Here is a 27,944-nt window from a genome sequence, read left to right on the forward strand (position 1 = left end):
GCGCTCAGTAGATATTGGACCCCCTGAGTTACTTTTTGAAGCAGCGCCTCACCGAGCTCATCATATGCTTATCTCATTAACTACATACGGATGATATTGACGTCAGCACTATCCGCCAGCACTTTTGATCGAGTGCCTCGAGGTATTTCCCAAACTTCACCCCTGTTGAACGTGGAGGTGTGGAAGGTCCCGTGGGGCCCCTGCAATACACGCCTGAACGATTCAGTGTTTTGTTCACCCCATGATTCGGGTCTAATAATTTTGAATAGCAATTTGTTGCAAATGCATTGTTCCAATATAGTCAAACCAGTACGACCTGCGGGACGTTGAAGGCGCTTCCCAGTAGGTGAGGGTCACAAGTGAGGTTGCGAGGATTGCACCTTGATGAGCGCAGGCAGTGGCCAGCCACTGCAAAAATTTTGCATGCGTACGTAAGGCGGTTCCTGCTGAATAATTTCGTGAGTTCTACGCTTGGTTTTGTGAAGGACCTCCCGAACTCCTTTTGTAGTTGCCCGTGTCGGAATATCCCTCTCATGTCCTTTGGTAGTTGTTCGCAACTATACTTGGCCAAAGCTTTTTAATGCCTGAACTTGTTTCAGGAACTCGTTTCAGATCCAGCCCAGTCTCAACTGTGCTGCGCCCAACTGCCCGTAGAGTTCCGTAGATCCACAGCAAACAGCCTCGAATCACAGTAACAAAAGCCCATCACATCTGTTGCCCAGCCTCTTGACTGTAACTTAACACCGTTTGTGAGAGCTCAAGTGTCTGCGAGCCAGAGACCGTCGGTGTTTGCTGCCTGCACGTCTCCCACATCTGTCGCCTCGAACAATAGCCGAGGAGCTAAGAGTCATTTGGCGCTGGGGATGAAGGGTAGGATAAGCGTGATGCGATCTCAAGTGGAAAATTCATCAATCTGCCCGTCCTTATTTGAGCGAAGTACCGGCCACACGAGTGTGGAAACAGGGTGCCACGCATCCTTAGTTTCCTCGCGATATTGTTCGCGAGCAACCGCGCAGTGTCTACGCGGACCATTTGGTTTTGTCGTCCCTGGGCTTACCATTTAAGGCAGTGAACTAAGGTTATCACCTACCAACAGTGCAAATACGTGGTGCACAGACGAAAAAATCAACTTCCTAGCGACACAGCTGTATGTCTTCGTACTAAATAAATGCATGCCAGTACAAATGAACCATGGAGCAATAAAACTGCGGTTTTCTTGTTTGAGTAACGAAAATACTTTGCTAATTCCTACTAAGAACACTGTGGCGCGTCCCCCCAATTTCGACAGGCTTCGCTGAGAAACCCATTGCTCGTACCGCCACACATACATACAGGAGAGAGCCAAGACGGGAATATATTGGCACAGAAGAGAAGTGACAGCGTACTGAAAGCATTTTCAACGCTACGGACGACGAGTGTCTGCCAAAGAAAAGACATAGCCAATAATGAAGCTTCGAGTTGCATGGTTCCGGACAACTCTGCGCATGACAGGAAATGAGAGACATTGGTACGCGCCAAAGCAGCTAGAACTGCCACAGAGGCAGCTATGAGATAACATTCTGCGTAGAGGTTTGGCATGAAAGCAGGACACGTCCACTAGTGGCACGTAGGCACCAGAGGTACATCTATAGATATCGCTGGAAGAAGCTAGCTCACGGGAAAACTATTGAGAAGGACCTAGCAGTTTTCCGTGAAGTCGCCAACATTACGCTCCAAAAGCTATTGCACGTGCAGAAATTTAGCAGCAGCAACTTAAGCAAAAAAAAACACCAGTTAAAGCGGGTGTGAACAAAACCACACAGCACAGTTGCGCGTGAAGGAGCTGGAGCAAAAATATCCCACATGACAGAAGCGGCAGTAAAGCACATCCGCACATGATGTTGCACCGACACCAAAAGTAGCCGTAAGCAACGCTGTCCAAACCACTGCGCCGGCTGCTGTCACTCTTCCCATTATTGATACTGCGCACACTGCTCTCACTGCTCCCGTTGTTGCTGTTGCCACTCCTCCCATTATTGATGCTAAGCCTACTGCTATCACTCACTATTCTTGTTGCTGACACTGCTCCTACTTTTGTCAACCATCCCGTTGTTGCTGCGGAACCTACTGCGATCATGGATTCGGTTGCTGCTGCTCCGCATACGCTGTTACTCATCCCGTTCCTGCTGCTGCGCACCTTTCTGCGACCGTTGCTGCTGCTCTGCAAGTTTCTGTGAAGGTTGCTGCTGCTGCGCACATCGCCGTAACTCATCCTGTTCCAAATGCTGCGCATACTGTTATAACTCATCCCGCTGCTCCTGATACACTCACTACTATCACTGTTACAGTTGCACACTTCGCCTTCTCTGTCCGGCGCGGCTGTAGAGTGAAACAGAAGGTCGATATGGAGCAGCGGCAGCATGGCTACATCACCCTCAGAGGCGTCTTGGGAGGATGCGGGAGACATCCGTGAAGCGCGCGTCCGGTCCAGCCAACCGGCAGCGACCAGAATATTGACTGCTTTTTATCATCTTGCCCAGAATTCAAAAGCTATTGCAGCGATTCGACAAGGTGTTGCTCCTGCACTGCCCTGAGTGCGGCACGGAGCAGGTAATGTTTCAATAGCCAGCATTCTCCATCCCAGCTCATCATCCCAAATTAATAAGAAACAACAAAAGTACATAGCAACAGCAACCAATTGTAGACACTAGTTGAGAACCTCCGCCGCCCTGCGTGCAGGTAGGAAACCGTTCCCGCTACTGCTGCTGCTGCTGCTACTCCTGCTCCCAAGTCCGGCCGCCGCAGCAGCAACATCTACTGCGCGTATTTGAGCGTATGCTTCTTTCAATATACCATTTTATTGCTCTGAAGGCTGCCAAATTTTATTGTGCTCTGGCGTGGCGTACACTTTCTGGGGCCTGCGAGAGCAAGGGAGACTGCATGGAGCAGTAGCAAGAGTTCAAATGCTTAGTGAAGCCAGCCAAAGGGGAGCAATGATACGGGAGCTTACAGAAAAACTACAGCGAGAAAATAGAAATGCAGAAAAGCAAAGAGCCCATAACTTGACATACCAGTGAGGAGACAGGAACCTCGTTAGAGAGAAGACAAGGGCAGGTACAAAACAAGGAAGGCACTCGCAAACAGGCGTAATTGTAGTACTTATAGGTGGCCAGACGGCCACAGAGACACATAGTATGCCAGGCACCAGACGCCGACACGGTGCCGTGGTGCGATGTGGCGTCACGACGCAGATGCACAGTACGGAAATGACATGATTAGGAACATCATAACTCAGAAGTGTGGCTCAAAACCAGGGCTATTTAGGGCGAGGGCAAAGCTTTTGGGAGCAGCGGAGGGGAACAAAGCAGCACAGGTAAGGGCACAGGGGAAGCACTGGCTCCAACTTTTTGACTGTCTGAGCCGTTCGCTTGAGAGCGACAGCAGGATAAGAGCCCTGGACTATACACTGATGGGCTAGGGAGAGCAGCCAGGGATGCCAGATGCCTTTTTGCGAAATGTTGCATTCACACACCGAACAAGTTGCGTCTTCTGGCATGCTGGAGGAGCCGCAGAATAGGCAGAAGCAAGAGCAGCAAAGGGTTGTGGTCGCATTTGACGTGTCAAAAGGAGAGGCAGTTGATCCAAGCGACCCCTCTTTTACTCGCTGCTGCCGTTTGCTGAAACAGCTCGGCTGCACATGTGTTGTAAACAAATCCCTTCTTAATCTCGCAAAGCTAGAGCGGCACGGAGTGTCATTATTAATTGTTGGCAATCCAAGCAAGCCGTTCACTGCCGAGGAGCTCACGTGTCTAAAACTGTTTCTACAAACTCCTCAAACCGACGCAGCTACTCACTCAGCAGCCGTTCCTGTTGGCGTTCAGTGTCAAGAGCCTACACCGATGGGTGATGCTCCGGTCACTGCGTCAAGCGACAACGCTGCAGCAGCAGATACTATAAAGATGCCCTCTCAGGACGCAGCAGAGGTGGAAACAGTAAAATCAGATTGCTCCCCCACGGAAGCTACGACAAAGACAACAACGGCAAATGTACGTCAAGCCCGTAGCATCCTTGTATTGGGTGGGAGCGGCAGCAGCAGCAACGTGAACTTTCTGCTTGAAGAGATGGGCCTCTCGCTTGCTGCAGACTCTGTCGTTGCCGTCACCCCTCCTACGCTGCAGCAGCAACAGCGCGGAGTCTGCCATCCGAGAGAAGTGGTGCTCCAGCAGCAGCAACTCGTAGGGGCCAGCATGCAGCACCTGCTACAGCAGCAGCAAGGCCACACAAGTGGCAGTAGGGCCACATTTATTTACCCATACGGATCCAGCGTGTACGTGCAGCACCCTGCCGTTCCTTTGCTTTGTAGCAGTAACTGCTGCAGCCCTTCTCAACGTCCCTTGATTGCCGCGGCAGCTGCTGCTGGCGGAGGCTTTGTTGTCGTTTGTGGCAGCAGCAGGCTGCTGCAGGACCCATACCTAAGCCTCTACAGCAACACAGATTTGGTGCGTTTGCTATTGCAGCTGCTGCTTGGCCATATCTCTCTGCAGCAGCTGAGGCCGACTGCAGCAGAAGCAGCAGCTGCAGTAAGGAAATATATCCGGCAAACTGACACAGAAATTATGTCGTTGCTGCCTCAGCCTTGCCTAGAGGCGCCTCCAGACGCCTCTAATGACTTCCGTTCGCTGCACCAGCAACAGAGCTTTGCTGTGCAACCTAGGCTGCTGAAGCATCTACAGCAGCTGCTGAAGCAGGTCAAGGCAAATCCCATAGATAAACCACTAGAGCCAATTAAGCCCACGTTGCTGCAACCGTTCCCTACCCTGAGGCCAGCACTGCACCCACCCATAACCCCGTGTTTTCGCGCCCCCTCTTTGCCTCTTGTTGACTTGGATAGTCTCTTCATGTCTCCTCAGCAGCATCTTCTTGCTGCTGCGGCCGCAGCTTTGGCTGATGAACAGGAGGCGACTGCAAATTCTGTGTGCGCAACAAGTGAAGTGCCAAGCGAATACTTTGTATGCCGATCACAAGCATCAGTTAGTGCACCGGCGAAACTTCAGCAAGAAGCCCCTCTAGTAAACTTCATATTGAGAGCCGCCAACGTGACAGGCATCTTGCGGAAAGAGGAGCAGCAGCAAGAGCATGAAGCTCATCAGCAGCAGGAGCACGAAACTTACAGTCACCACGAATACTCAGCAGGCAGGGAAGCGACAGCACGAGAAGCCTTGGCTCGCTTGCTGGGTTGCCTCTTAAACAGACGTCGTTGTGACTTAAAGCAACGAACAGGCTGTGCAACAGAATCGGCTTGAACTGTTTCCGCTGTTGCTTCGAGAGCTTCTGCTGCAGCGGCTGTCCTCTATCAGAATTGGGATGAGCCTCGCAGCAGCATATCTAATCAGTACGAGTGCAGCTCGAGCATACACTTATCTCGGAAGCTCAGGATACACCGAGAAAAGCAGCACGATTCATTCCATTTAGGAGCGAAAAGCTGCAGCGGTGCATGCTAAGCAAGGCAAACACAGATGCTAGTTCGGCTTTTGCAGTGTCTTTTGCTGCAGTAGTACCATCTGCTGCAGCTACAGACCTGCGTTTTCCTCTAGCTGCACCCAGAAAGAGCAGCCTTTGTTGTGAAGACTTTCTGTTGCCATTTCCACTTCTTCTGCTGCTGCTGCCGATTCTGGGTTCCAGTTCTTCAGTGAGGGCGATAAGCATAGCATGCTGTGGTGCTGGAGTAGTTCTTCCAGCGAACTTAGAGCCTGAAAACTGGTGCTGCCCGTGTTGCCTCTCTCATTTAAAAGGGAAGCAGCAGAAGTAGCTATGGATTGAGGGGGTGCGCTACCACTGCCGATCCTTCTGCTTGACGGTTCTGCTGAAGCAGTTCGGTTCGCGCCTGCTCTGCAACTGCTGCCGAGGGACAATGCACGCTCACTGAACAAAGGCACAGTGCTGCGATTTCTCGTGCTGCAACTTTTGTGGGAAGTGGTCAGCAGAAGCTGCTGCTCCCCGTTAACCAAACTTCTTAGCTGTCTTCTGCAAAGCGTCTCCTCTGACTGTAAAGCGAGTTGCTGCCTTTGCAGCTGCTGCAGCTGAAGTCTTCCTGATTCGGTTTGCCGCTGAAGCTGTTGCAGCTGCAGCTGCGATTTTTGCCTACTGTTCGCTGCTGAGTCTCTTTCCGCATGAGCGCGCTGTAGTATCCACCTGGCGCTGCAGGAGGGCAGACAGAGGCAATCACTGCAGCAGAACCCTTTGCAGCGGGACGGTGAAGCAGTTGCAGCAAATATGCTCTTCTTGAAGTGAACTAGCATGGTCTAAGCGAAGCAAGAGCAAGGCATTTAAACATTGATTCGCTCACGTGGCTGCTTCCCTCGTCCAGTACTGAATGGCGGCGCGAACTTTGCCTCTATCTGCTGCTGTCAGCAGCGCTTGCAGCGCCTCCTCCTGTTCCGCGTCTGCTGCAGCGGCAATGAAAGCTCTAACAGGGCCGTTTCTACCGTCACTCACTGTTTCTGTCAGTGCTGGTACTATGCCTTCTGCGTTAGCTGCAGGGTCCTCTGCAGCAGCCAAAAGAGCGGCAGCCTCAAGCTTTTGCTTATTTTGGATGGCAGTAGCAAAACGGCTTGTTTGCTGCAGAAGGTCTTGATAAGCTATTTCGCAGCAGCAAGATTGTTGCGCGAGCTGTTCGTATACATCGGTCTCTTCTTGCTGCTGCCGTTGTTGCTGCTGTTCAACCTCCTGGAGCTGCTTTGCCACCTGAAGACACGGGCAGGCATTTACGCACAGCCTCTGGGCCTTGAAACGTTCTGCTTCTGGACTATCAAATTCATCAAAGTTACTTCCACAGCATGACTGTAATAACCTCAACACGCAGTCCCAGGAAGTCGGCGAAGCACTTTGAAATGTAGAGAGCAAACACTCCGAGCGCATCCCTTTGCTGCCAACGAGCGATTATCGTTCTACAAACACGGCCGATGCTGCTTTCGTATAGCGCATGGACGCTCACTTGCTGCTGCTGCAGTTGCAACTCCCGTATACGTTTCCTCGCAGCCAGTGTCGAACTCCGAAGTTCACTGAGCCCCTTCTGTAGTAACCCAAAGTGGCTGCCGCTTTTTATTTCTTCGCTGCTAATGTTAGGACTATACTTGGATACTGAGGCTGTTTCTCTCCGCTGCTGCCGTTGCTGCTGCCCGGTGTTGCCGGTGCGCCGCGATTTGACCAGCCTTTGCAGGAACTGCGCTGCAGGACCAAACCGTGGTGTGTCTCCAGGTTGCATCTGCTTCTGCTGTTCTTTTGTGCTGCTCGAGCTGCTGTCACTGCAGATCGATTCGGTTCTCTCGCGGAAGAAGCTGAAAGAACTATCGCATTCGCTGTTGCAAGAGTTGCTGCAGCTGCTGGTGCCGCTTGCTGCGCTGCTTGTTCTCGCGGAGCTCTTGCTGCTAGAGATGCTCTGATCTTCTTGCAAGGCCTGCATGCTGCTGCTGCTGCTACTGCTGCTGCTGTAGCTCGGGTGCAGCTCACTGTCACAAGTATCGGCACTGCTCTGGCGGCTCTGCTTGGAAGGTAAAGACCCCGCCAGTTGCTTGTGCTTCTGTTGCTGCTTCTGTTCGCTGCTCTGCAGCATGGCGTTGGTCTCTGGTAGAGAAAGCATCTCCAGCGGCACAGCAGTTAACAGATGTTTGCTGTTACTTCGTGCCGTGTCCGTTGACGTCGCACTTTCTTGAGTAGCCACAGACGCTGCAGCATTATCTGCTTTCGTGTGCAGATCAGCAGGCGATTCAACAAGTGCATCTACTGCATTATCAGAAGCTGCTGTTATTTTCGTCACTGGGTGTGCCGAATTTGTCAGCTGCAAGAGTTCATTATCAACCCTGTCTCCTCCACGCATGCATGCCTTTTGCAATTCCACCAGTTGCTCCCGCTGTCTTTGGACGGTCTTTTGAGCGGCATATAGCGTATCTCTCAGCTTCGTTGTTTCTGCTGAATTAGTTTCTTGGCGCGCTTGCAGGGCTAGTTGTTCCCGCTGCAGCAACAATAGCTGCTGCTGCTTCTCCTCATTTTCGCGCTGAGGGACCCAACAGCAGAAGTACTTAAGTTGATGGCAAATATTGACAGTATGAGAGAAAGGGGCATATAGGCTAGCGGCAAAAATAGTGGGAGGAGTGCAGGCTGAAGTGGCTTACAGAAAGAGAATCAAGCTTTTGTTGCTGCAGGAGTAGCTGCTGCTGCTGCTGCTCCAACTTGTATTGCAGCTGCTCAGCTCTGTGCTTCTCTTCCTCTAGTTGTTTCTCCAGCTGTAAGACTTGTGCTACGTGCGCTTTGCACGCATCTTCGTGTTGTTGCTTTTGCTGTTGCTGCTGTTGCTGTACCTGCGACAGCTGGGCTTCTAGGCCAGCTTTCTCCTGCATGAGGCAGCGCAGCAGCTGCTGTTTCGTGGCGATTTGTTGCTTTTGCTGCTCATTTTGTTGCATCAAGCTTTCTCTCTTCTCCGTTTCCTCAGCTAACAACTCCTGCAAAGGCAGCAACAACGAGCCTCCATGGGCTTTAGCATTAGCCCAACAGTGCTGGGGCAGAAGCAGCAACGCATCTGCCTTCTATGGCGCTGTGGCAGCAGAAAGAAGCAACAGCAGCAACAACAAACGCAACAGTGGCAGCGCTAGTCACAGGTAGATGACCTGCAATTCATGCTTAAGGGTAGTAAGCTCGTGCTTTGTCAGCAGCAGCTCATCGCTGCTGCTGTTGCCCTTCCGGAGCAACATGCGTTGCGCTGCAACTTCCTGCCGTAGCTGCTGCTCCTGTTGCAGCAGCTGTTGCAATCTTTGGCTTGATTCAGCCTGCATGAGTCAGCAGAGCCTAAACATAGTTTTGTTTGCTCCAACTGTACCGGTACCTGGTCTCATCCGCGACAGCATGGGTAACAGCGAAAGTGTTTGTGGGATGTCAGCCTGATGCGCAAACTGCTACAGCGGCGCATCGTGCCGAAACAGAGAGTGAGGAAGCCATCCTGCTCTGCAAGCTCAGCAGCAGCCGCAGTAACAGCTACTTCTGCTGCCACATCAACATACTTGGAGGGCAGCGTATCTGTCCTCATGCTCCCTTTCAGCTGCTTCATTCTGTCGATGCAGCTGCTGCAACTGCTGTTGCAGTGCTGCTGCATCCTCTTCTTGCTGCTGCTGCTTCCTTTGCATTCTCAATAGCTGCTGCTGCTGTTCGTGAAGTGCCTGCTGCTGCTGTTGCTGCTGCGATACTGCACCAGCAAGGCGTTTGCGGGTTTCCTCGAGCTCTTCTGATTGAAGCAACACCATCTGCCTCTCTCTAAAAAAAGCAGCCAAAGCACTACTGACCCCAGTATATTCAGACATCGTACAGACACTCCCACCCTAAGGGGGGAGAGGAAGCACTTAGAAAATGGTGGTATGCCTTGCTGCCGATATCGTTGAGTGACTAAGCAGGGGTGTAGGGCCAAGGTCATGGCCGTCTGCCCCGGGGTTTAAAATCATAGGGTTTGCTACCTTTCCAGCTGGAGTTTACCAGCTTCGGTCTCCTCCTGTAGACTCTTTATTCTTGCCTCTTTGTGGGAAACCGCAGCATTCAGCTGTTCCACAGCCTGCATCATTTGCTGTTCGTGCTCCTGTTGTTTCTCGCGCTGCTGCTGTACTTCCTTCTCGGTTTGCTGCTGCAGCAGCCTCAGATTTTGTTGGTGCTGCCGCAGCTGCTCTTCCTGCTGTTGTACTTGCTCACGCAGAAGATTGTTGCACGTTTTCAACTTTCTTAACTCGGCTGCCTTCGCTTGATGCTGGTGCTCTTCTTTTGCCCTTTCCTGCATACGAAAAACCGCAGGAGCATACTAGGAATCAGAAATCACAATCGCAGTGATGAGGTCAACAGCTGCAGCAGCTACAGCAATCTTGAGTTGAAGGACAGGGGCGAAGAGGAATGCACCTCTTCCCTCTGCAGCTTGATAGTCTCAAGCGCCTGTTGAAGCTCCTGCAGCTGTTGCTGTAGCTGTCCTCTTTCGGTGTTCGCCGTTTCCTGGTGCTGGTGCAGCTGCTGCTGCAGCTTCTTTTCGTGTTGCTGCTGTGCTTCCTGCAGTTGCCGCTGGTGGGCACTAGAGAGCTCCGTGATCTGCTTCTGGAACTGCTGTCTGAGCAGCTGCTGCTGCTCCAGGCTCTCTTTGACCTGCTCTGCAGTTGCTGCTGCTGCTGCGTGACACTGCTCCTCCTTCTCTCTTCGCAGCGATTCTACCTAGGGCACAAACTCAAAAATCTGAGAATTTAGTTTTGATATGTCGTCGGTGCAATTGAGAAACAATACATTTAATCTTCATTAGGCTGCGTCCAGGCTTAGAATCAGCTGGGCAACCCACAAGAGCTTCCTGCTCCTGCTTGGCCTCCGCAGTCTGCTGCAGCTCAAGTTGAAGTACGGCAATGCGTTGCTGTAGATGCTTCTTCTGCTGGTTGTGAGCCGCAACTGCTTCCGCTTCTGCTGCTGCTGCAGCTGCACCAACCTGACTCAGCACCAACAGGAAGCCAACGTAGGGCAGCGCCTCAGCTCGATGATTCAAATCTGCAGCTTTTACATTCAAGTCGCAAAATTAGCTTGCCTGTCTGTCACAAATAGATTTGAATCGCGTTAGGCTGCCCTCTATCCATCTTGCAGCGTCTCGTAGATTTTGTTGCAGTAGTACTCGGAGCAAATGCAGCTGCTGCTGAAGCACGCTAACAGCAGCTGCTGCTGCCACAGCACGACGCTGCTGTCGCAAGTTGTTTGCTCCTTGCTGCTGCTGTCGCTCCGAGCGCAGCGCGATCTCGGCCTGCTGGAGCTGCTGTTCCCTCTCTCTTAAGTCGGCCTCGGCCTTTTGGTGCTGCAGCTGTTGTTGCTGCAGGAGCCGCTGCTGCACCTGGAGCTCCTGGAGCTGTTGCTGTTGCTGCTGTAGCAGCAGCAGCCTTGCCTGCTGTATTGCATCTTCCATCTCCGGAGGTTTGGTTTCACTTTTTTCCTGTTGCTTTTGGTGGGATGGCTCTTGACACTGCAGCAGCTTTAGATTGTGTTGTTGTTGCTGCGGCTCCTGTAATCTGGCAGGCATCTGCGTGTCCCTACCTTGGTGACAGGGCACTGTGGAAAGGTTCAGTTTGCTGCTGCGATTCCTGAAGTCGCTATCGTTGTTGACTATATTTGTTCCAGTACTGCTGAGGCTGCCGTTGCGTTTCTGCCGCTCTAGGTATTTTCGTTCTTGTCGACTGTGTTCCTTTGGCTGCAGCGCAACATGTTGCGGCAACTGTTCTCGCCGCAGATGCTCTTCTTGCTGCTGATGCAATGGGTGCTGATGCTGCCGTCGCTCTCGAAGTCTCGAAGCGTTCCCTAACAGAAGGCGACGACTGCGCGAGATCAAGGACGCAACTGAGTCTTTGCTACTGCCGCTCCTGTCACTCTGACGTTGGAGCTGGTTGTGGTCCTGTTGGTGTAGCTTTTGCTGTCGGCGTTGCAGCAGTAGCTCTTCTGGCTGTTCTACATTCGGCTGTCGACGATGGTTCTGTTGCTTCCAGGCTGAGGAATAAGGGCAAGTTCGAGTACGGCGCCTGCTGTGGCATGGTTTGCTGCTGCTGCTGCTTCTGCTGCTACTGCATTCATCGATGCTGCTTGATTCGATCTGGCTCCTAGTCAAACTTTCACTAGGAGCTTTCCTGCCATCCTTCCTGTCTCTGCAGGGACTGCAGCCTCCATCTTGGCACCTACCCTTGCTTCCTTTCCTATTGTAACTGCTTTCGCTGCTGCAGTGTAGTGCACTGCCTGTGCAGCTGCTGCTCCTGAACCTCCAACGGTGATTTGCCTCCGTTTGCCTCGAGCACTTGGACTTTCTGGAAGTGCAGCTGCTGTTGCCACTTATGCCAGGGGTGCTGCTGCCACCTATGCTTGAGGTGCTGCAGCGGCCGCTTTTTCTGTCGCTGTGAATAGTCCAGTGCGATTCTCTTGCGCAATGGCGAATTTCCCCTCTATTTGAGAGCTGCTGGTGCCGCTGCTGCTTTCCCCCCGTGTTCTGCTTGTGTTGCTGTTTCGATCGTGGCTTCCCTCTGTGTTCCATGAACGGTTCCATCCTCTGATGCTGCTGCCCCCCCAGCACCTTCCCCTGTATTCGCTGCAGTGGACTCCAGCTCTCACCATTTGTTTCTGATGCGTTTGCGTGAACAGCTGCTGGTGCGCGGCGATCAAGCCTGGCATGGCATTGAGTCATGCCCTCTTCATTTCGTCCCTCCTTAGTTCTAGCGCTGGTATTCTGCTGCTGCTGCTGCATAAGCTGCTGCTGCTGAAGTCGACGTTGGCGACGTTGAAGGAGCAGTTGTTGTTGATGTAGCTCGTCAGGGGGCATCCCGCTTCCTCCCCCAATGTGGTTGCTGAGGAGAAGGGAGAAAAAGTCTTCATCTGCCATAGCTGATGATGGCTGCAATGCTTTCGCCTTCCTTGAAGGTGGGCTGCTCGCAGCTGTTCGTCTTGTTGCTGCGCTGCGTCAGCTGGCGCTTTTGTCAGTGCATGCCGCATGGCAGGATCTTTCATGCTGCTTCGTTCGAGCCCCAAAACTCCTCAGAGATCTGGCGGCAAACAGCAGACTCCGACCTCCACTGCGTCACTGATTCTCGTCATCGCACGCCACCGCTTTGGGGGGTACACCGCGGACTGGCATCAAACCCTGATGATTCCTCTCGCCCCCGAATGCGCTGCAACTCTCTCTCTGGCAACGCTTTCCATGCGACTGTCATTACTGGTACTACGGCTGCAGACGTTGCTGCTGTTACTATCGCTCTGTTGTTGTGAGGCTCCTAGCTTCTTGTGGCATCCATGTACACGTCGCGGAGAATCCGAGCGTGTCTTCACCTCCACGATCTGGGACCATTGAAATAATAAATATTAGTATGTGCGATACCTTGTTCGAAAAACTGATACTCTCCAAAACAGCGTGCTGGAGCTTCAGTGGTTAGTAGTGGGCACCGTAGTGGGCGCGGTGTAGTGAACAGATGTAGTGAGCCGGCGACTACACTGTTACTACGTATGATCTCGAGCGAGTCTGACTAGGATGGATGCACTGTATTGACGGTCAACGACTTCAACATCAAAATAATCATGTACAGTTGAGTTCGTATTATTGTAAGGCTCAGGAAACCCAGAATAATAGAACTGAGTCATGACCCTTGCTGAGGGTCAATGCCTGAGTCGCGGCAGCGGCCTCGCGTCCAGCCCTTTGCCCGGTGCGGGCCGGCTGGCGCGAGTTCCCGTTTATGATTTTCCGCTATCCAGCTGTGCCTTATGCCTTAAGATATTCAATATTATTCATGCCTTTCGCGTTATTAAGCCTCGAGGGATAACGACGAAGGTCAATTGTAGTGCCAGGCACTACACGCGGCCTCGCCTCCCTTCTACGTGATTACTCTTCCCGCTACTTTCAGACCCATCTACGGTTAAGCAGCCCAAATAGACCCAAATCTGCTATTCTTCTGGCATCACCCAGGACTTGTATGTCCCTCGGTATGCGTGTCCGCTGCATACTTGACACAGGTAGCCCCGACCTGTGGCCTTCCACCCAAACACCCTAGGCGAAGTCCGCTGTAAGAGCTAGGCTTCTCAAGCTATAAATTTTCTAAGAATGCTTCATGCGTATAATATTAAATGTCCCAACCTTATGGTTGTGCTGGCGCGACATTGTAGTGCTACGCAACACAGGTACTGCAGCCGACGCGCAGGACTCCCCGTCCCTTTTTTACTGAAGCGCCGACGGCCTGTCCTCAGCAAGTTTATATTTTTTTCATGGTCAGGACGAAAAATATATCTTGATGCGGGTTTTATCTAATTTTTGCCCTTCTGCTGCGTGGGAGTCCCATACTGCCTAGAGGGCCTTACTTGAAGTCTTGTGTGGCTGCGCAGTGAATTGGTGTGGCTGATGGTAACCTACGCTGCTAGAGCTTTTCCGCAGCTTCTCCCCAGCTAGTATCTTTGTAACATAGACAAAAAGGGAACTGAAACAGACCGTAATATAAGAAAAGCATGAAGAGGAATGCTTAGGAAAGGCCAAACGAACAGCAGCCAGCAGTGGTCTAGCATTCCGTGAACTTCAGCGGAGTAGCGGAGCGTTCTGCCTTCCACCTAGAATCGCACGACGAGACAGAAGAGAAAAATCGCTGCAACTGTGCATTTGTGGTGACTGCAACTAACTACGGGCGTGTAGAATGCCTACCAACATTCTCTGGCCGTCTCTTTCAGTTTTTAGTACTAGTTGCTCACCAGCGGTGAGCCTGTCCGAGTGTGGAGTTTCTGGCCAAACGAGAACACAGAGCCAGCACGCTAAGCATAATTTCGATTATTAGTCAACTATATGTCAAATGCGACCGAACCGCTGCACATACATATCCGTATATAGATCATCCAATACTCCATTATAGCTCAAAGAGTACCACAGGATGCAACAGCTGGAGCTGCCACAACATTTGCAAAGATCCCCAAATTAATCGACTCATAGCTCGTCGTTGCGAGTGAAAAATGGGCGTATCCAGTTTTAGGAGATGCAGAACAAGAGGCTTGTCGGGCTCCTCGGTCTAACAACCAGAAGAACGCAAGATTTTCACATACTTTGGCTAGAGAGGCAGTAGTTGAATATGTGGCAAGAATATATCAGTATATGCACAATGGCGGCAACAGAAAGAATTCGTGCGAGAATGTGTAGCCAATAGGACTTATAATCTTTCTTATGCGGGGTTGCCGAAATACAGCAGGATCAATTATATGCCATCATGAACCAACTTCCGCAGTTTCAAACTAGCAGAGCTGTCCGTATTCATGGTCAAACACATTCAAAGGAGCTACTTAAATCCAATATGGAATAATTGCACAAAAGAGGGGAGTTTCAAAAATATTTTAATTTGGTTTTTGTTAACGAAGAAGGCCCAGTTAAGATAATTCTGCCTTTTGTTTTGCTTTATTCAGCCACCTTTTTCTTCGGAGCACTATTCCGCGTTCACTTAAATGAATTGGATTTTTGAGTGCATATTAGCTGGTTGAAGTTAGAATCGATTGTAGTTAGCTTCTGGGAAATTTTACAGGGCCCAGCCTAGTAGAGTGGTTGGCCCGCTTGGCATGCGTACTGAAGCAATACTGAATGTGAGGCCTCCGCTAAGTGCAAGTGCTAGAATACTATGCACATGAAGCTAGCCATATGAGCTCCTGCAGCACACTATTAGCTGACTGTAAACCTAGAACTTGTCAGCTTCATGCGGTTGACTGTTCTGCCTTTCTGTTGAGCCTGGCGTCAGTGCCAAAAGTCTGCGTCAAATTGATTCCTTAGGCGGCCATCCGGTCTTTGTCGCAAAGCATGCGTAGTTTGTTTGGCAGCCTTTAGCGATTGAAGAAACGGAGTAAACGGGCACTGGAAGAGACTCTGCTATGTTGAGTTGACGTCTACGGCAAAAAAGACCCACATCCAGAATGCATAGAATTGGTCTCGAAGCGATGTCACCAAAAAAGCACTCAAAGCAGCATCCCATAATTGACTAGGCAGCAGTTGTCGGCTACACGGGGTTCCAATGTCTTGAGAAGCTTCACATATTTGGTCACAGGCAGCGAATCAGTTAAGTACTGGAGCGGCAGAAAAAAACCCGGAAAATCAGAATCTACAAAACATGCCGAACTGCAAAGCTGCCAAAAAACATGAACAATCATATTGCAGAATTGGCTAAATGACAGGTGGCGGTTACGCGAGACACCAGTGCCTGGAATGGTTTCAGCGGCCAGAAACAGCGAATCATATAAGTACAGCCATAACCATGTTAGAAGCAGCACTGCAATGTTTACTTTCTTGCTCTTTACGCAGCGTCTGGCGTCACCACTGCGCTTCACTACCTTTTCCTTCAGGTGATGCCCCAAATTTCACGTAACCCCACGCCTCGCCTGCACGCTCTAGTTCACCGTATTTTACTACCTCTGTTGCCCATTTCTGGTAATCGGTTGTGCTCCTCCAGATGTTGTTTGCAAAGGCCCCTCTCTTCATCCTCAGCTGGCAGGTACTCTCTTTTTCGTGATCTCTGAGCTTCTTTTCTGCAGTTACAAGAGATATTGGCGGAATTGATCTTTGCTGAGCCTGCGCAGGTCAACATCACACCTTGTGGGTGTCACTCACTGCACTAGACTCCTCCAACAACGCTACTCGCCCATTTGAGCCCACAAAGAAACCTACAGTGCCTAGCTGGCATTCCCATTCCCTACTGGGAATCTGCTAAACTAATCGTTCACGACCGAGACCTTGTTCTTCAGCCTGATTTATATCCATTGCCAAAAACCGTTTGAATAATATTCCGTCTGCATGTTCATATTTTTTGCGTAAGTTTCATGCAGGTTGTCACTCCCAGCAATTTAGGAGCTGTTAGTTAAATGCATGCACTAATACGCTGTCCCGCCCTCCACTGTCGGCCCATACTTTCTTTCCACTTTTTTGAACGCTTACCCATCGGCTACGATGGATAAGCCGCCCTCACGCAGTAGACTAAGGCAGACTAGGTTTTTCGCTGGGAAATGGAAAAAATATAGCACCATTGCAGTGGCGCATCAGATGAAGCACGGCAGCATTACGGTAATCTTTACATCCGACTCTATTTAATTCCGAGATCGTGGCTCTGGCTGTGGAGGTGAATGCTATCATGGCCTGCAGCTGCCATTACCTGTGTTTGACGTCCCACCGCCAGCAGGCTTCCACAAACTTTTTCAAAAACAAGCGCTCGTCTAAACAGAGCGAGAATTCCTCAGAAGAGTCAGAATGAGTAAACATGAAGAACTACAGTTTATCGCTGTACTTAATACAAAATTTTGCCCTAGGTGGTTGTTTTGGTTCTCAATATAACTTAGTGCCTTGTGCGTACTCATGTGCAACATTATGCGACCTAATCTTCCATGAGGGTTTTGCTGATTTGAAAAGGTTACAAGCTATAAGCAGAGTGCAGCCTACAGTCTATAATGTAGAGCTCGCCGCACAAAACCCTTAGAGCAGATTTTGCTGTGCCAAAAGCAGGCATTGGTCCATTTTAAAGTTTCAATAGGTTATCAGCGTCTCTTGTGGCATGCATCACTTATTTTAGTTTCTTTCAAATGCGCCGGCCGAGTCCATGGCGCTCCAGGGCCGTGGGCTTCGGAGCTGTAGGTACTTCTGTTGGCTTTTAGAGCAGCAATGCTTATTTGGAACGAACTGACAGAGCACATAGAACTTTGTCAGCCTCTGCGTGCTCTGCAAACGACAGCTGAGTGACGCGTGAATCAAGGGTCTCATCGCTTCCAGTGCATTCACACAACAACACGAAGGACTATTGTCCTTTGCTGAATACCTCATGCCATTTGCTCGTGTGTTGGCGCTTCGGCAGGCAAGCCTCGCTGAAGTCCTCAGGATTTTGTTTTGGACGAAGTATTCTTATAACAGCTGTTGAGCAGGAACAAAGACAAAAATTGCAATAGGAGTGTTTTGTCGGGAGCATGTTATTTACTCAGGCGACGTCCGCTATTGCAACTTTAGTGCTTAGTGGGTGACTCTGAGATTAGAACATTGGCAGACCAGTTGCGAAACTCTGCCGGGCTTCTCTCTTTGGTCCATGCGGCCGGCTGCAAGATCTTATCGGGCATTGCTACGGGCGTCCTGACACTATTGACAACCTGGCATCACTCTAACGTTACTTATTTGCGTATCTATCATATTTGAGGTGACTCTCTGCGCTCAATACCTATTTCAGAACATATTCAAACCAGGTCGGGGGCTTGCGAAGTCATACAGCTATGGGAACACTTCTTTGCTCCCGCTGGTAGGCCCAGCCCTTCTCCACTCCACGCACCGCAGAACTAACACTTTCATACCACGCATCTGTTCTGGATCACTCTGGCGCATCGTTTTCAGCCTATGGTGTTTGTGTGTCATTGTGGATCCCGATAGGGACGACCGCTGTGGGAACCTGAGGCTTGACCATCAAGCAGACATTTCTTACGAGTCTCCTTTCCATTCTAACGCAACGAGCGATGCAGCACGAGGAATAGAGACAGAAGACAAAGGTGCCAACAGTAGATGTAACGATGACGCATACGCCGCTGCTGCTTGTGGAGTTTCGATTGCTGTGAGAAGCGACCTCAAGGAAAGGTAGAGAGAGGCAAAAGCCAGACGCGTTTCAAAGAGTAATGAAACTAAAGCAAGAAGAGGAACATACAAAGGCAGGACTGAAGACAGAAAAGATGGTACAAAGAGACAGTCAAAGAGTAGTCCAAAGGGATAGAAAAGTCAAAAGACACGAAGACAGAAGGAATTATACAATTTGAGACGATGAAAGGTTGGATACGCGAATCATAGACCTTTAAAAATGCATAGATAGACACACTTATGTATACATAGAGCGAAAGTAAAGAAGGAGGATAAAAGTGACACTCCTGCCGAACAGAAGCGGGACAAAAATGCGCCAAGCCAGTAGAGGGTGCGAGGGGAGAAGCGCAGGAACGAAAAGGCACGCAAATGAACAAAGACAGCAAAATGCAAAAAATAATCGCCCGAGAAAGGCTGTGAGAAGGAAAGACGGGTGGAGGAAAATGCCTGCCATCTCATCTATAATATCCTCGATCGTTGCAGCGTACAAACCTTACGAGCGGGAAGGTAAACTTGGTGGTCTATAAAGTGAAAAAACGCTGCTGGAAGACGAGCCTACGGAGCTTTGGAGGAACGGTACAGAGCACAACTGCCCACTCTAAAGACCAGCGGTAAGAGGAAAATGCTTTACTTTTCAAAAGCTTGTGGCGACTGGAGGTAAGAACGCGTTTTATTGCACATTTTTCTCTGCTTCTATCCTGCTGATGCGGCACTCCTCTAAACACACTCAAGATGACGAAAAAGCATTCAGATGGCCCGACCCTTTGCTATCTGCTTCTCAACTAGCGGTATAAGCCCGCCTGCTACTTCTCCATGGAAAAAAGTGCTTAATTCTGCTAATAATATGCTGTGGACCTGCTCGCAGTCAACTGAAAGATAGCTTAGGTTTGTAGCTTAACGTACATTTTTTTAGCCATACAGATAGCTTAGGTTTGTAGCTTAACGTACATTTTTTTAGCCATACAGTTGAACTGGTATTTAAGTGGAGCACTGACTCCAACCTGGAAGCTGATCGATATTGGTCTTCCAGTGACGGTCTAATCGCATGCTCGTGGCGTAACTCGTCTGCTAGGAAGAAAGCCAGAAATTTTTAAATAAGCCGAACTGGGTCAGTTGATGCTCACGAATCCTTGCTCTCGGAAGACTGTCTCTGCTAAGTCAACCACCCAGCGGCTGTGCAGTGCTGGCACCCCAGAGGACAAGACGAGAAGGTATAACTTACCAGCAAAACCCTTCAAAATAATATTTTGTAGGCATGGCCTTCTTTTATGCGTAAGTTTCATTTGGGGTGAAGCTCTCAGGTGCACAGCAACGCCAGTTAAACTTTTGGAGACTCTCGAGGAGTTGGAGACGTCTTGCTCAGCACACTTCGTACCCTTGAAGCTGTTGTTTCTTCAGTAAAAAACACTTACTTCAGCCACTATACATTAGAATTAGTACGAGAGAGGGTCTTAACTGGCCAGAACCAATGCCTTTGGGCTTACTTACCGCCCCGCGCCCGCGTGTTGGCGGAGTGCTTTCTTCTTACTGTTTGTGGCGCGCATCCATGGGCTAGGCGGAAAGGGATCACGGCAACAAATTATCCATTTTATCATTAACTTATGACGAAGAAAGGGACAGGTTTTGTGTGCGCGTCTTCGGTGGAACAAGGGAGAGTCGCCACCGCTCCCCCGTGAGCGTTCATGATCTGTTTCGTCATTTCAGTCTAGACCGCTCAAGCAGAGACTGCAAAGAACTCTCAGGGTTAAGGAGCCATCTTCACTCAAATTGTTGCCACTAACTTTGATTCTAATTCTCAGTTTTCTGAAGTGTTAATGCTCGTGTACGGAAATTAGCAAGATGCTATGTTAACGTACATGAACAGGGTACACGGTGCAGCCTCAGACGCCTCTGTTGTATCCGTTCTGCCTACCCGTCCAGTTCGCCATGTGCGCCTTCAAATACAAATTTCATAAATCACCCTTTTGATTGTTTCTCTAAAAATAAATTATCAGTGGGGGATCAGAGCCTAAAAAGCCACAACATGCAAGTATCCGGGAACGCTTAGTTATTTCCTGCCCGACACATTTCGAGCGCCTTCCTCCTCGGTGCTGCGCTTTCGAAACTATAGCGAAAAATTTTGATGACAGCGTTTTGGGTGTACTGAAGAGAGGCATCGGGGATCGAATAGCACTTTCTGGCCTCTCGCCCCTGATATCACGTTCCAGTTTTCCAGATGAAATCAGGATATCAACTTCAAGGTGGGTTTCTCCAGCTGGGTTCTGAAAACTGGCATTGCATTTTTCTGCGGTCCCGTGCAGGTGCTGAACTCAGCCGTAGCGGCTCTTGGGCGATGGATGCTCACTCCCACAGCAGTCTTGAATCGGCCCTGAATCGTGTTAACTCACGGCGACGTTGCGCCGATGGAGACGGCAGGGATATATTCTTTGCCTCCTGTTTCTACAGTTCATAAGGAACTAATTGGAACTACTGATATTGTCCATATCAAGACAAGGCGCCCTCCAGGGAGAAGTGAACGGGTCTTTTGGCATGGGTGCTTAGCACTTGGGGTGTCTGCCGCTGTTGTGTTCCTGCTGGTGCAATGTGCGTTACATCTATCCACAAAACATTTTAGATCTGTCCGGGCACTATCAGAAAAATGGATCGAAGACAACGGCGAGGTAGAGGAAGCTCTTCTTGTAGGTGCCCAGCAACTCATCATCTAGTCCACAACACTGAGGGAATTTTGCCACGTGTGGACTGAAATAGTTTGTTGAAGGGCTGCTGTAGCATTTTTGAGTCTAAGCGCTTCGCATCGTTTCGGATTTTGCAGGATGGTGATGATGAAGATGAATGCGGCCATGGGACAGGTTTTGGCAGTGCCAGAGCTCATAGCGCTGGGCAGAGCTCGTTGGGGAGGAGACATGGTTGGGAAGCATTGCCACGAGGGGCTTCACTTCCAAGATCATTCGGGGGAGGGTCATTTTCTTCAGGCCTGCCAAAAGGAGGAAGTCTTCGCCGAGCAAGCTCAGTTTTGAAGCGAGCTACGGGAGGTCTTCCTGCTCTGAAAAACTTTTTCGCGGACAAAAGAGCAGAACAGCGAGCAAAGGAAGGATCATATACCCGAGTAGGGGACAATACTCCAGAGTCTCCTTCAAGACCAAGAAGACCGGCGCCAGCACTATCATCGAGGTCTACTTCATCAAGTGCAACCAGAAGAAAGCTCCCCCTTGCACCAAAGCTGCGTTCACCAGCTACCTCAGCAGCAGCTGCATCAGTTTCTGCCCCATCACCAGAAGATCCAAGCGACATTGATGCATGGATGTTCCCAAATGCAGGAACGTTTGCTCCAGTTTCTGCCTCAGCATCCGAAGGCTCAATCGACATTGCTGGATGGATGCTCCAACCTGCAGGGACGTCTGCTCCAGCAAAAGAAGCAAGCCTGACTGCAGAACTATGGGCACCTACTAAGGCAATGCTTCAGGCAGAAAAGCGCTCACTACAGCTGAAGGAATCAGAAACACAGCTGATTCCTGCACCAGCAAAGCAGGCCACGCAGCCGCAAACAGAAGCAGCCGCGCCAGCCACATCAATAAAAGCACTGTCGTTGCAAGCAACGCTGTCTCCACACCCTCCACAGCAAGCATGGCCAAATCCAACAACAGCAGCCCTACCAGGGCTGGATTCATCTGCCCCAGAAGCTTCAACAAAACCTTCACGAGCAACGATACCGACAGCAGGTCATATGCCGGCTCAATCATCATCAACATTGCCCTCTCCAGCCACAGGTTCTAGTCTACCCGCGTCAACTTCTGTTCCCCCACCAGTGCCACCACGATCACGATCAGGCCAAACAGGAGGGCAAGCAGCAGGGCCCTCTCAGGCATTGGCAGCACTAAGCCTTGAATCAGCAACAGCTGGTGAGTCAACTCTACAGCGTACAGCGCGATCAGTTGTATTTCCACAAGCGGGTGCACCGGAAGTTTCTGCATCAGCGCTTTCAGCCACGCATACTCTACCTAAATACTGACAACGCCTGTTCCAACTTCAGTACCAATAACGCTGCGATTAGGGCCGTCGAAAGCAGCAACTTTACCAGCGTCTTTTCCAAGAGGAGGTCCACTGGAACCTGATCAGATATCTCTGCAACCTGGAGAAATGAGAGAGTTCGTGCCTATGGTGTCTGTTGGAAACCTGAGTTCTTCACACTACAAAGGTTTGCATCTGCCCTATCAATTTCGTCATTTGGTGAACACGGTACGTGCACTGTCAAGGCTCCTGGGAATCATTAGTTCCACTCTCACCGGTGTTGAACAGCCTAAGGCCTAGCGAGGAGTCGTATGGTGAGAGTTGTGTAGACTTTTGAGCCAGGTAAATAAAGCTGACTTAGCAGACTCTCAAAGAAAGTGGCCATTATCTGTGTGCTCTGCTTGTTCCAGTGCTACGAGGGACTACGTATGGAGCTAATGAACTGTGGAAGTGGTGTGGCCAGCCTTTGCCACGAACACTCTGCTCTGTATCGCGGTGGGTCTGCAGATACAGCAAGTGAATCTGGTCGAACCCTTTCGAAGCAGCGGGAGAAGTGACAGCCTCAGGCCCAGCTCATCAATCTTCCAGGCTTACGCTTGCGTTCAGCACCCCTTTGTGCATTGTGCAGCTTATCCTGTTGCCCACAGCGCATCACAGAGTTAACTGCCCTCTACCGGATGGCAGTGCGACCGTTTGTCTGCATATTGAAGTTAGGGAAGTAGTGAGTACCTTGACGCTTGAGCGGCTTTTGTGTTACTCATGAACTCGCCAGACGCGCAATCAAAGCAAGCCACAGCTTGGTGGAATTAAAGACAAGATAGAGGGCCAATGATGGAGAAGCGCCCGCTGTGCTTTGCGTATCTGCGTGACTTTGTGAAGGAGAAGAAAAAGCAGGGCAAGCTCACTCGACTACTTTCTGGGTATAAGGCAGGAGAGCTTGATCTGAACAACTCTGTTTTGAGGGTCAGCGATTCGAGCTTCTTCCGTAGCTAAACGTCCGAAAACCCTTTAGGCTACCTACAAGGCTCCAGTATGCTGCTGTCAAACCCTTCATTTGTAATGAATTTGCAGTTTAAACGCGACGTAATGGCGCTGACTGAAGAACTGGCCTTTCATGCCCTTCAACAAGCTCAAGCAACCCGGAGTGAGTGGACGAAATATTTCAAGAAAGACCACACGCTCCTGCCCTTGTCCCGCGAAAATATTTCCGATGCACCAACAGCTCATGCAGCCGGTGACGGGGTTACATTCACCACTCACTGTGGGATGCTGCCTAGAGTGCATTATGTCTGGCTCCCCTTATCTGCTGCAGTGAAGAGGGGGCCTACAGACCACTTCAGCGTGGCACTCCCAAGACCACCTGGTTCAAAGATCAAAGGACATGTCATCTTGACTGCCTATGGTGGGTATTGCAGGAATAGTCTTGCTATTTTTGCAGCCGTTGTGTTGTGGATTATTTGCTTTTCACAAGAGGCTTCTTGGTGGTTCCACTGATGCACATGGACGCAGAGGAGGCCCCACACAGAACTGTGGTACTGTGCAGGTATTCGCTTTGTTGAACTGGTAAGGCTTTCACCTGAGCTTGGGCCGTGTTTGTGTTTGTCTAATCTCAGCCACCACCAACGAAAGCGAAGAAGTTTCTATGGATTTAATTGACTTATAGCCTTTGCTTATTTGCCGCAAAGTATTTCCGTGCTCCATTGCAGTGATGGCAAGGCCGCTTGGATAAGCGCGAAGGTCATTCATGCAATGCGAAGCTTTTCTCGCTGTACGTTAAGATTGTCTTCAAGCAATTATGAGGAGCTGCGACGTCCGCGCAGCATTTCCAGATGGCTTAGGTTTTGAGCCTGACAGTAGCCTCGACGCGCACATTAGCATCAGAAAGCCCTTAATGCTCCTCAGCGATTCGTAGGTGTTATCAGTGCGAAGCGCCGATAACGCTTTAAGCAGCTTAGCTAAGTGGGGGTGCAGAGAGCTCTGTTATAATATTCTGAGAATTATTTTCTTGCTCCAGAGCCTTGGGACAATTTGCTTCTACACCAGTTGGTTATACGTCCTACATTTCCAGTACAGTCGCTTCGTCGAGTGAAGTTGGCAACAGCCCAGGCCTTTAAGCGCCCATGCAGGATTGGCACGGCACTATCCCTTCATTCCAAAAATATGCGCAACTTGCGGCAGCGCAACTGTTTTAATGTCCAGCAGGTGCACTCGGAGCTTTCCTCTTCGTAACGCTGGAAGGCATTTTAACCTGTTCGCTTGCACCGCTGCTTACATAGCGTCCTGCTTGAGTAACTATGAGCACCCTCAAGTTTTGCTGCTCACTGTAAGGTAAAGCATATGCGCGCCTCTTCTCAAGGCAAGCGATACCAACATACAGCGTTTGTAACACAGATGTGCTGCCATAGAGCGCGCACAGTTCGGGAATCAGCGGCAGTTTAGTGCTATCCGCGAGTGGGCCTGACTTGCTCGAAAGACGGCATTCTTGCCAAATTGACTCAACAAAGCTAGTGCACTGAAAATGAAGCAGATTGGCGCAGGGCTGGAGCGCCAGATGGGCAATTCCTAGCTCGTTCACTAGAGCGATTGCATCCCAGCTAACTAGGACTCCAGTGGCGCGGCTGTTGATAAAACTAGTCTAGGCTCTAGCATTAGAATGAGCAGGGTTCCCCAAATTATTGCGTATTTGCGTTCAACCCCTGGCTTTTACTGCTGTGCAAGTGTCATTGTTGTGGGGACAAGGAACATTTTTCGGGCGTGCCAGGGACCCAGTGTTCAGGTCAGGAAAATTTTTGGGCTCGTTAGGGGCATAGTGCTCAGGTTTGCGATGCGTCATATGCCCCACCTGAGCACGAAGCCCCTTGCAAGTCCACAAGATGCTCCTCTGCACCACGACAATGATACTCACAGAGCGCCTGGGAACGCCTTCAGTTTTTTCCTTTGGTTTGTTAGCTGTAAGTCTCAGGAAGTACAGGCGCTCTGCCCTGTACGCCGAACAGCCTGTCCTCAATAGCTTTTTTTCTACTGTTACGAGGTCTCCCGAATGCCAGATGTACTAGCATAAAACTCCCCCCAAACTAGTCTCATTTGGTCGATACCAAGGCTCTACGCTGCACGCATTCGTCGGCACCATCGCAATAACGGTGCACGAAGCTTTAGAGAAATGTTGCAGGGGTTCATGGAATGCTGCAGCAGTATGTACAGTTGAGGTGATGGCGAAAAGCACTTCAGGCAAAGCAGACACTTACGGGTCGGAGAGACCCAAAAAACTGCAACCTAGACCCTTAGCGAAAAATTAGCGTGCGTATTCGCACCCCTATCTGCCACTATTGCCTCCTCAGCGGCTGTGTAAAACGGAGCCCAGGAAAAGTTAGTGTAATCGCCTATTAGGCAGACAAGCTATTGAAATAAATTCTCAAATGCGAATTATAAAGCCTAAGTTACTGCATTGGGGATCGGATCTACAACATAGGACTTCAAACCGTAAATACCATAGCGCTGGATCCAAAACACGTGTGTATTCAGTGTCTGAGTAGAGAAGATGAAATGCCGTACAAGAGCTGCACCGGCAAAATTCCAAAAGCCGCGGAGGCAGAACAATTTGCATTTATGGGCCTTTTCTCCCAATGCCCCTGAGGCTCCAGCGGCCTCAGCGGCCCCAAATACCCTTAGGCTGCCCGACACAGTGGGCCAGATGTTGAGGTCCTTGTGTTAGTTGCAGCTGCTGGACGCTGCAGCTGTCTCGAAAGGGGCCGGTGGGCCTTCCTTAATGCATCTACTCATTGGTATGGCCTGCCTGCTGGAAGGGTCGCCAAAAGGCACAGCTTGCAGTACCGCCCACTTACAGCCCTGGAGAAAGGCAGCAGGGGCAACGACCCTGCAACACCCTAGGGACCTTTCCACACCCCTTTCGCCTTTTCCCTGCCGAACCTCTTATCCCTTCTCCCAAACAAACTCTGGAAGTTCACTGGGTGCCCTTCGAAAGGCAGAAAGAGCATCCTGATGGTCGTCTGAATCAGCACATACGGGGGTTCTGTTTTAAGAAGGCCGTATTGGGCCCCCTGCTGTGCGTGTCCCTTCGAGACAGTTTCCGCCTTTATTGCTTTACAGTGACAAAAACATTTTCACCTTGCCGAGACACACAAAAAATACCCCTTTTGGAATCGAGAAATGAAGAAAGAGACGACTCCATGTCTTCCGTATGTGTGGTCGGACTGCGGCGACGGCCCAGCTGCAATGGACCAAGAAGACAAAAAAGCAATCAAAAAATGGAAAGAAGCGCAGAAATTTTCAAACTAAGTGAGAAAATGCAATATAGGAGGGCAAAGAATGGGCGAACACTGGTGGACAAAGCGAAGAAAAAGCAGATGTACGCAGCTCGAGGGATGAGACATACAAAAAGACGGTTAAGAACAAGACTCAGCGAGTAACGACGGAGATATACGCAAATAAGGCACAAAATGGTACGTAGCAAGGCGACAGGAACAGCCAAAGCAGGGAACCTGGCACAAATATTGTGTCAGGCGCCTTCATCATGCGAAGCAAAAGTAGACAGAAGCATAACAACCCAGGCTAAGGGGAAAATGGCAAAGGATAAACAGCAGCGTAAAAAGAAGCATAATACGCCTGAAGCAGAGCTAACACGGGTAACCCGAAAACACCTGCTGGCAAACGAAGAGGAGCATAAGCCGATCAGAGAGACAGTCACAGGAAGCAGCAACAGGCGAAAAACGAAACGGAAAAGCAATGAGCCAACAAAATAACATGCCACGAACAGCAAGAAAAAAGAGCCAAACAAAAAGACGCGACCAGACAAGCAAATCATGACGCAGACAGAAATGTGACGAAGCAGTTACAAGAGAAGGGAAATAAACAGAGAAGAAACAAAGAGGCCAGTTTGCACAAAGACAGATACATGGAAATCAAACAGAATGAACATGATGAATAGAGCCACAAAGTTAGCAGGACACACAGAGACGAAAATTAACTGAGGCGCAGAAAGAAAGGCACACAAAATGCAGAGGGACTAGAAAAGCATTGCAAAATGAAACACTAACAGGCAAATTTGCGCGAAGCAGTTGAAACAAGCAGTCTGACCCGGAGGAGACTGCTTGTTGGCTTGTTCTTAGTCATGCATGTTTGCTGAGAACAAGCCAACAAGCAGTCTGACCCGGAGGAGACTGCCTGCTGGCTTGTTCTCAGTCATGCATGTTTGCTACTGGCATAGCTTGCAGGCGGTGCAGACATGAAGAAAAAAGTAGAAAAGGATGATCAAATGAACTGAGGCAGGAAATGAAAGACTGATGAGACGACATATTTGCAGACGGAGACAGAGGCTGCGACGAGCAAAATGGTAAGCTAAACAGCAGCGAAAAGCATGAAGGCGCAAAGTAAGATCTACATGTACTGCGACCAAAGGCCTAGTAAAGAGCATGTGAAGTGGAGGAAAAATAAACCATTTAGCTGAAGCGTGTGTACAAGCTCCCCAGAACTGTTGAAGGGCCGACCTGCCTCTCACGTAGATAAAAGGCAGTTAACGCCGCCACATCTTGCGGGATGAACCTGAAGAGGTCGCAGCAGCAGAAGAAGCAACTGTTCTATAGAAAACCGGGATATCTTAACGAGACCAATTGCTAGGTCCGCCGCTTTTACTGCTGCTGCTGCTACTGCGCATTTCGTTGCTTTTGTTTCTGCGACTGTTGCCGTTGCAAGAGCGGTAGCGCAATAAGCAATGTACACGTGTCCTAACCGGAGAAACTTTCTAGTTACCAGATGCATGCGGCGACGCAGCAGCGGACGAGGAGAGAATCCTTTCGGAAGGTTA

The 27,944-nt window shown here is 50.1% G+C and overlaps 4 protein-coding genes across 4 annotated transcripts; 3 read left to right on the forward strand and 1 right to left on the reverse strand.

Moving 5' to 3' along the window:
• Positions 1–3,494: 3,494 nt before the first annotated feature.
• ENH_00030310 (hypothetical protein, conserved) lies at positions 3,495–5,282 on the forward strand (the record flags this gene model as incomplete). Its single annotated transcript, XM_013584796.1, has 1 exon — positions 3,495–5,282. The coding sequence occupies one exon, from the start codon at positions 3,495–3,497 to the stop codon at positions 5,280–5,282; it is 1,788 nt and encodes a 595-aa protein (XP_013440250.1).
• Positions 5,283–5,549: 267 nt separating this feature from the next.
• ENH_00030320 (hypothetical protein, conserved) lies at positions 5,550–12,394 on the reverse strand (the record flags this gene model as incomplete). The annotated part of the gene is made up of 10 exons (XM_013584797.1): positions 5,550–6,177; positions 6,326–6,723; positions 6,974–8,032; positions 8,151–8,477; positions 8,643–8,801; positions 9,033–9,280; positions 9,499–9,787; positions 9,910–10,212; positions 10,334–10,474; positions 10,691–12,394. 10 exons carry the CDS (start codon positions 12,392–12,394, stop codon positions 5,550–5,552), a joined length of 5,256 nt encoding a protein of 1,751 aa, XP_013440251.1.
• A 9,022-nt stretch (positions 12,395–21,416) lies between these two features.
• ENH_00030330 (hypothetical protein, conserved) lies at positions 21,417–22,423 on the forward strand (the record flags this gene model as incomplete). Its single annotated transcript, XM_013584798.1, is given in 2 exon segments — positions 21,417–22,121; positions 22,127–22,423. Coding segments are annotated over 2 exon segments (1,002 nt in total).
• Positions 22,424–22,951: 528 nt separating this feature from the next.
• ENH_00030340 (hypothetical protein, conserved) lies at positions 22,952–23,786 on the forward strand (the record flags this gene model as incomplete). Its single annotated transcript, XM_013584799.1, has 3 exons — positions 22,952–23,086; positions 23,195–23,267; positions 23,737–23,786. The coding sequence occupies 3 exons, from the start codon at positions 22,952–22,954 to the stop codon at positions 23,784–23,786; spliced, it is 258 nt and encodes an 85-aa protein (XP_013440253.1).
• Between the last annotated feature and the right edge of the window lie 4,158 nt (positions 23,787–27,944).

This window comes from Eimeria necatrix, genomic scaffold (genome assembly GCF_000499385.1).
Source record: "Eimeria necatrix Houghton genomic scaffold, Enh_scaff21, whole genome shotgun sequence".
NCBI lineage: Eukaryota > Apicomplexa > Conoidasida > Eucoccidiorida > Eimeriidae > Eimeria > Eimeria necatrix.